This window comes from Panthera onca, chromosome C1 (assembly GCF_046562875.1).
Source record: "Panthera onca isolate mPanOnc1 chromosome C1, mPanOnc1 haplotype 2, whole genome shotgun sequence".
In the NCBI taxonomy this organism is placed as follows: domain Eukaryota; kingdom Metazoa; phylum Chordata; class Mammalia; order Carnivora; family Felidae; genus Panthera; species Panthera onca.
In genome coordinates, this window is record NC_138346.1 from 28441613 (window position 1) to 28450536 (window position 8924).

Genomic DNA, 8924 nt, shown 5'->3' on the forward strand with positions numbered 1-8924 from the left:
TTCTCACATTCCATGATCTTTCACTCCTTTTCACACAGAAGTTTTTATTTTGATGAAGTCCAATTTACCTATTGCCCATGCTTTAGTGTCATATCGAAGAAATCATTGCCCAGTTCAGCATCATGAAAGTTTTCCCCTGTTTTCCTTGAAGAGTTTTATGGTTTTAGTTCTTACATTTAATCCATTTTGAGCCAGTTTTTTATATGGTGTAGGGTAAGGGTCCAACTTCATTCTTTCGCATGTGGATATTCATTTTCCCCAGTACCATCTGTTAAAAAGACTTCCCTTTTCCAGTGAATGGTCTTGCCAACCTTGTCAAAATTCCATTGACTACACGGGGAGACTCTGTTTCGGAGTCTTTTATTCTCGTCCACCAGCCCCTGTGTCTATCATTATGCCAGTACCATGCTGTTTTCATCACTGTGGCTTTGTATATGTTTTGAAATCAGAAAATTCAAGTTCTCCAGCTCTGTTCTTCTTTTTCAAGATTCTTTTGAGTTTTAGGGTCCCTTGAGACTCGATGTGAATTTCAGGAGGGATTTCATTTTTATTCCTGAATAAAACATTAGAATTTCAATAGGGACTGCATTCAATCTGTAGATCACTTTGGGTTGTATTGATATCTGAACAATATTGAGTCTTCCAATCCATAAACACATGATGTATTTCCATTTATTTATATCTTCTTTCCTTCAGCAATACTTTCTACTTTTCGGTGTATAATATCCTTACTTTAAAAAGACTTAACATTTGGGAGCATTTTCCATGTCCTTAAATAAATCATTTGAGAACGTGATTTTTGGTAACTGCCTAGCACCTCGTCACACAGATGCTCTATAGTTTACCAAATTAATGCCCTATTTTTTTATATTATAAACAATGGTCTGATAAAACATCACTATACATAATGTTTGCATGGACCTTTATTTCCTTTGGACAAATTCTTACAGATGAAACTATTAGATCAAAGAAGTGAAAATTAAGAGGGGTGGGAGTATGGGCAAAGGTATCTTTTTTTTTCTTTTACCGTTTTAACCACTTTAAAAAAAAATTTTTTTTTTAACGTTTATTTATTTTTGAGACAGAGAGAGACAGAACATGAACAGGGGAGGGTCAGAGAGAGAGGGAGACACAGAATCCGAAACAGGCTCCAGGCTCTGAGCTGTCAGCACAGAGCCCGAGGCGGGGCTCGAACTCACGTACCGTGAGATCATGACCTGAGCCAAAGTCGGATGCTTAACCGACTGAGCCACCCAGGCGCCCCCCGTTTTAACCATTTTTAACCACATCGTGCAGTAGTGTTACCTATATGCACATTGTTGTGCAGTGGGTCTTTAGAATTCTTTCACTTGCAGAACTGAAAAGAAGTTTTAAAATACATATTAATAGTGCTTTTTTGACACAGGACTATGGTTTTAAATGTTTCTCCATAGTTTCCAAATATTCTATAAAAGTAAGAATGTGTAAAGGAAAGAATGTGAATAAGGCTTATTAAACTTGTGTGCAACAAATGAAATTTGTTCAGGGAAAACAATTTTTTAGCAGTAGACTTTAGTCACAACAATCCAAACTAAGGAATGAGATAGAGTGTATCAGGTTGTATCAAGTTGAGGAACAGCTTCTTCAAAAGCAGTGGTTTTTGGGGCACCTGGGTGGCTCAGTCAGTTAAGTGTCCAACTTCAGCTCTTGTCATGATCTTGCAGTTTGTGAGTTCAAGCCCTACATCGGGCTCTGTGCTGACAGCTTGGAGCCTGGAGCCTGCTTCTGATTCTGTGTCTCCCTCTGTCTCTGCCCCCCTCCCGCTTGTGCTCTCTCTCTCTGAAAAAAAAAAATTATATATATATATATATATATATATATATATATATATATATATGGCAAGCAAGCAAGCAGTGGTTTTCAACCAGTGTTGATTTTGCTTCCCCAAGGAACATTTCTAATGTCTCGAGATATTTTTGGCTATCACAACTAGGAGAATAATACTACTAATATCTTGTGGGTTGACGCCAGGGATGCTGTTAAGCATCCTTAAATGCACAGGACAACTACCCCACCACAGAATTTTTTGACCCAGAATGTCAAGATAGTGTGAGGCTGAGAAACTCTGCTCTAAAGAGAGCTGAGTTAAACTCTGCTCTGAAGGAACCACCAGGGGTAGAGGTGGGGGCCTTGGCGGAGTCAGAGCCTTAACTACAGAGCAACCGCGGCTTGCCCAGGGCTAGGAAAGGTTAAGATTGTAGGGTTTTTAACTTGTTACATTTGCATGTTAACTTGTATTCATCAGCAGCTAGAACTAACTAGCTTAGCACCTACTTTGCAAAATTATTAAATAGAAAGCTACAGAGTAAGAACAACAAACTTGCACCTCATGAATTCCAAAGGTGAGGGTTTCCTGGCCAGAGGTGCCCCAGCTGAGGCTCCAGAGATGGCTCTGGTCCCGCCCAGCGTCCGGGGAGCAGAGCAGAGGCCAGGTGCCTACACAGCACGCTTTCTAGGGGTCCAAGCCCCTATCACCCCTCCTCAAGTGTGTCAGCATATCTGCTGTAGCCACTTGCCAGCCTCTAGGTTCAGAGAAGGGACCTCTTGGAGGGAAATCCCATCTAATTTCAAATGTATTGTGGAGAAGGCGGTTCTTGTCCCTGCTCAGACCCTCACACCAAGGAAATGCTCTCTAATCCAGATGCCTCATGCTGGGGCCTATGCTGACCTCGGTCTCAGTCACTACCCGGCCTTGGTAGTCAAAAAGGAGATCATTTTGAAACTGTAAAAGATAACCCAAATACCTCATTACAATTATTAACTGGCTAAGGGCCTTTGCTCAGTTCCAAATTCCTAAACAGGCTTCATTTAAAGGCCCCACAGGCACCAAGTGACAGTTTTAACGCGGGTCATCAGTTCGAAAGCACTGGAGAGTCTAAGAGGAAACATACAATAAGTCCCCCACCCCACCCCCGCCGTCATTATATAGAAAAGAGCGAGAGAAAATCCCCTCCTCACCCCGCGGGCCCCTTTTGTGTTGTTCTTGCCAACGCAGCAGCCCTCGTGCTATATAGACCCGCGCGCCGGCGGCCCATCACTGACCTCCATCCACCAGCCATGGGGAAGGTGAGCCCAGCGCAGCCGCAGGCCGGGAGGGGCCCCCGCGCCCCGGGGCTGGGGGCCAGGCCTCTGAGCCTTTCCTCCCCTTGCCTTGCAGATCACCTTCTACGAGGACCGGGGCTTCCAGGGCCGCCACTACGAGTGCAGCAGTGACCACCCGAACCTGCAGCCCTATTTCAGCCGCTGCAACTCCATCCGCGTGGACAGCGGCTGCTGGATGCTCTATGAGCAGCCCAACTACTCGGGCTGCCAGTACTTCCTGCGGCGCGGGGACTACCCGGACTACCAGCAGTGGATGGGCCTCAGCGACGCGGTCCGCTCCTGCCGCCTCATCCCCCACGTGAGTCCGGCCCCGCGGGCCCCGCCGAGCCCCGGAGCCACATGGGTGCTCCAGAGGCGGCATTCGTCGTGCAGGGTGGCGGCCTCCTTTGGCTGCCTCTCGCCATGGTCTCCTCTCCTTTGTCAACATCTCTAAGCTTTCCTTCCACTGCAGAAGTATGCGAGGGGACGCTTCTCTTTTAAAAGTTCATTCTGCTCTGCTACAAGTAAACTCACCTCTACTAGGAGAAAGTAGGGCACCCGGTCCGTTCAGAGAGTCTATGCCCCAGGCGAGGCGGTGAATAAGCAGCACCTTAGCACCTTTGCATCAGGTGGCCTGGGCTACTTCCTGGGGCTCTCTCTCTCTCTTCTTCTGTAGAATGTGAAGGCGGCTAGCTCACAGGGCTGGAACGAGGGTGAGAGGTGGGCACCTGGCACCTGGCAAGCCTCCCCTCCCCCAGCCACCACTGTTAGCATGAGCCTCCCGCCCTGCTTCCCGATCAGGCAAAACAAGTGGCCGACTGTGTGATTCCAGCCGCTCCGGCCAAGCCCGCCGTTACCCAAATAAAGCCCCAGCGGCCTGGAATTCTGCAGTTAGGGATTCTCTAACCTGACTGCGACCCAGTCCTGTGGAAAAGGTACCGCTCCGGCCACGTCTGAAACCCCCTCGGAGGGTTTAACGCCTTGATAAGACCCAGCCCAGCACGAGGAGCCTGAAAACCTGGGTTTCCACGTGCCTGCCCCGACCTTCCACGTGACACGCTGAGAGCTCTAGTCACGAGCTTCTCCTAAAAGAAGAAACAGGTGTGGGGCTGGTGTGGCGACCAAATCACGTGATGTACACGTGGGTCCTTGACGACCATGGAAGATTCCTCACTAGCAGCCCTTAATGCTGCAGGATGATTGCTCGGGAGAATTTCCTGTTTATTACCTAAAGCAGATTTGCAGGAGCATATCCTAGAGCTGAGAATTGAAGCGAATCTTTGTGATGGCTCTTGCTTTTCAGGATCTTAGAGAAGCAGGGCTTAAAGGAGAAGGGAAGGGTCTTAGGATTGCCTGGACTGGACTCTCTTCTTGAATTGCCACCAGTCTGTGACTTCCCCTGAAGGAAAAGCAACTTGACTTCCTTTCCCACTAGCTTCTTCTAATACTGTTGAGATTCAAAACTATAACTTTTTTTTTTCCAGGGATCATTTTTAAAAATTTATTTAAATAAATATATAAATTATTATATATAAATGATATATAATATCTTAATTTATAATATATAAATAATAAATTTAATTAATAAATTTAATAAATATATAAAATAAACATAAATTTAAAATGTATATGATATATATAAAATACACATAAATTATTACTTAAGAATGATACTAACTAAGGGTGCCTAGGTGGCTCAGTCAGTTGAGCATCCGACTTCGGCTCAGGTCAGTGGGTTCGAGCCCCGTGTCGGGCTCTGTGCTGATAGCTCGGAGTCTGAAGTCTACTTTGGATCCTGTGTCTCCCTCTCTCTCTCTGCCCCTTCCCCACTCAGGCTCTGTCACTCTGTTTCAAAAATAAATAAACATTAAAAAAAAAAAAAAAGAATGATATTAGCTAGGGCCAGTATGTATGTTCATGTAGGTTGTGGTCTTAGCTCTAGGGAGCACCATACGCCTCTTTAGGCGAATGACACCTTCTTCAGTTCTGCAGTATACAGCCTATTCAGTTGCACACAGCTGCCCTGGTGTTGGCTATCTTTAAAATTCGTCATCTTTGATGTAGAAAAGAGAAGGGAACGTCCAGTCCCTTGGGGGTTGTGTCCCTGGTTGCTAAGGGCTAGATTTTCTGACTTTTCCTCATCTGCTAATTGCTGAACCCACAGACCAGCTCCCACAGGATCAGGATTTACGAGCGAGAGGACTACAGGGGCCAGATGGTAGAGATCACCGAGGACTGCTCCTCGCTTCACGACCGCTTCCACTTCAGCGAGATCCACTCCTTCCAAGTGCTGGAGGGCTACTGGGTCCTCTACGAGATGCCCAACTACCGGGGGCGGCAGTACCTGCTGAGACCGGGGGACTACAGGCGCTACCACGACTGGGGGGCCACGAGTGCCCGGGTGGGCTCTTTGAGGAGAGCCGCGGAATACTATTGAAATATTTTTACTCTACCTTGTTCTCCATCTGGAAGCTAATAAAATATTTCTTGTGTGTTTCCTGCAGTCACATGGTCCTCTTTTCCTTTCAGTCTCCTTGGAAGGGCTCAGCAGAAAGGAAGCTGGGAATAATGTGGCTTTGCTTACACTGATCAGTCATATGTGGTATTATGTGGTATTATGCGCCCTTGTCGCAGCTCCTGCCTAAACACTTCCAGCTTTCTTTAAAATCCTAATTTTTTTTTCTCTAAAACAAAAATTGGAAGAGAGAATACATTATTTTGTGATATGGTTGCTTCTGTGACTGACTGCTGAAGTTGTTGGAAGAAACTTTGAAATGAAAAGAGGAAGAGGTGAGGAAGAAAACAGAAGCCAGCCGCTAGCAAGCTGCTGCAACCTCCAAAAACCAAAAAGAGGTCACAGGCTTAGGGCAGCGCGGTGGCATTTGTACAAGAGGGAAGTGGTTGCGTGTTGAACACATTCTGAACACAAAAATTCCCATCGGATTCAAGGTGCAGGAGAGGGTTGTCCTATGCCATTGGGCGGATGGAGTTCTCTTCAACCCAAACAGAGACAACTGCAGGAGAAGCACGTTTGGGGAGGGAAACCAGGTGTCCCATTTTGTGCAGGAAGAGTTTGAAATGTCCAGGAACATCAGATGGAGTTGTTGACCAGATAACTGCTTAGTGGTTAACCAGGCAACCAGCCTGGGGTTCAGAAGAGAGGCATGGGCTGGAGATCAACGTTTGCAAATTATCAGAGGGTAGATGGTATTGAAATTCACAAGATGGGATAGTATCCCCCAGGGCGTGTATATCAGTGAAGCCTTGGGCACCCCAGCTTTAAAATGAATGCATGGGAGGGAGGACTAATAAATTATGCTAAAAGTCCGATGGCTTACACAATAAAAGCTTTTTCTTTTATTTAAAAAAATTTAATTTCACGTAAAAAAATAAAAGAGGTGTTTAAGAAACAAATGGTACTGACTTTTTAGCTAGTTCTTTTTTTTTTTCTTTTTAGAGAGAAAGAGAGCAAGCAGGGGAAAGGAAGAGACACTGAGAGACAGAGAGAGAATCCCAAACAGGTTCCACATCTATGGCAGAGCCGAACACAGGGCTCAATCCCACAAACCTGGGATCGTGAGCTGAGCTGAAGTCGAGTCAGATAGTCAGCTGACTGAGCCACCCAGGCACCCCTAGCTAATTCCTAAGAGTAGATAAATCCAGGGGTGCCTGCGTGGCTTAATCAGTTAAGCAACCGACTTTGGCTCACATGATCTCGCGGTTTGGGAGTTCGAGCCCTGTGTCGGGCTCTGTGCTGACAGCTCAGAGCCTGGAGCCTGCTTTGGATTCTGTGTCTCCCTCACTTTGTCCTTCCCCTGCTCACACTCTGTCTCTCAAAAACAAACATTAAACATTTTTTTTTAATTAAAAAAAAGAGCAGATGAATCTGGAAACATGGAAGTCAGCAGGAACAATGCAAACATAATTAGGAAAGTGGAATCGAATTGTTGTTTCATACCGCTTTCGGTTTTCTGACCATTACACTAGAGAGCACTATCTACCAGTTCATCAAAAATTTTGGGGGGCACCTGGCTGGCTCAGTTGGAGGAGTGTACAACTCCTGATCTCGGGCTTGTGAGTGTGAGCCTACACTGGGTGTAGAAATTACTTAAAAAATAAATAAATTTAAAAGGAAAATCTGGAAAACTGTATTGAATACTTAAAAAAAATCATGTGGTGCTTATGAACCCACATTTACAATTATTAAGAGAGAGATTAAGGACTTTCAGGCTTTAGTGAGAGTAGCAAAGGCCTGGTGCACAATCAACCACCCCGATTAAGTTAGGACAGCCTTTCTCCACCACACAGGCCTTGAGAATCACCCGGGCACTTTCAACACAGATGCCTAGACCTGGTGAATCAGGATCTCCAGGGAGTTCCCTGCGCACCTGTAGAGTTAACATGCTCCCCTGGCAAGGCTTATGACACTGAACATTTGGAAAACAGTGGGTGAAAGCCTTTCTTCCCAAAGTGTGGTCTGCACACCAGCCGCCCAGGGATGTCCTGGGAGCTTGCTAAAAATGTGGAACCTCAGACCTGAACCCAGACACGCGGAGTCAGAATCTGCATTTTAACAAGATCCCTAGATGGTTCTTCTTCTTCTTCTTTTTAAATGTTTATTTATTTTTGAGAGAGAGAGAGAGACAGAGACAGAGACAGAGACAGAGTGTGAGTAGGGGGGAGGCAGAGAGAGAGGGAGACACAGAATCCAAAGCAGGCTCCAGGCTTTGAGCTGTCAGCAGAGAGCCCCCACGTGGACCTCGAACCCATCAACCACGAGATTATGACCTGAGCCGAAGTCAGACACTTAACCGCCTGAGCCACCCAGGAGCCCTGCTAGATGATTCTTATGTACACACCAATTTGAGAAACTCTGGGCTAATGAGCAGTGGTATCCCCTAAATCCAGTAGAGTATAGATCACTGTTTCTCATGTCTGGGTGTACATTAGAATCATCGACAGAGCTTTTAAAAATGCTAATGCCTGGGCCACGTTCCCAAAGGTTCTGAATTAATTACATCACTTTCCAATAATTTTTTTCTTCTTCGAATTTTTCTTCCAATAATTTTTTTCTTCTTCTTTTCTTTTTCTTCTGTAAGTTTTGTCAACTTACATATGCTTTTTGACTTATTTATTCTAGATTAGTCAAATATGCCCAGTATTTTAATAATGATGAAGCTTGATTGGAAAACAAGGTCTGAATCCAGGATCAAGATGGGGATCCCAACTTCTCCTCAAATTGAACTAACCCTAGGCACAGGCAGAGAAGTAATCTTGTTTTTTTCTATATTAAATATAATTTATTGTCAGATTGGTTTCCATACAACACTCAGGGCTCATCCCAACAGGTGCCCTCCTCCATGCCCATCACCCACTTTCCCCTCTTCCCCACCCCCCCATCAACCCTCGTTTGTTCTCAATATTTAAGTCTCGTATGGTTTGCCTCCCTCCCTCTCTGTAACTTCCCCCCCTTCTGCTCCCCCGTGGTTCTCTGTTAAGTTTCACAGAATCCACATGAGTGAAAACCTATGGTATCTGTCTTTCTCCAGGCAGAGAAGTAATCTGACTGCGGGAGGATTCCCAGAACAACCCTGGCCCAGTAAAGCCACAGATAAACCCAGTGGATGTGAGACAATGATCGTTCCCCCCACTTTTTTTTTTCCAGTGCTGTTGATTAGGCCGGCTGGAACCACCTGAGGACCAAGGAGATCTTTACTTGCTTAGGAACAAAGTTTTTAGAACATGAAGAAATCCTTAGAACCTACCTAAGTTTAAACTGTCTGCTGAATTTATTATTAACAAGA

The 8924-nt window shown here is 45.4% G+C and overlaps 1 protein-coding gene across 1 annotated transcript; it reads left to right on the top strand.

The window, feature by feature from the left end:
- Nucleotides 1-3001: 3001 nt before the first annotated feature.
- On the top strand, nt 3002-5623 carry LOC144617044 (gamma-crystallin F). Its single transcript, XM_078450587.1, has 3 exons — nt 3002-3105; nt 3197-3439; nt 5285-5623. The coding sequence occupies exons 1-3, from the start codon at nt 3097-3099 to the stop codon at nt 5555-5557; spliced, it is 525 nt and encodes a 174-aa protein (XP_078306713.1). The 5' UTR covers nt 3002-3096; the 3' UTR covers nt 5558-5623.
- Nucleotides 5624-8924: the final 3301 nt, after the last annotated feature.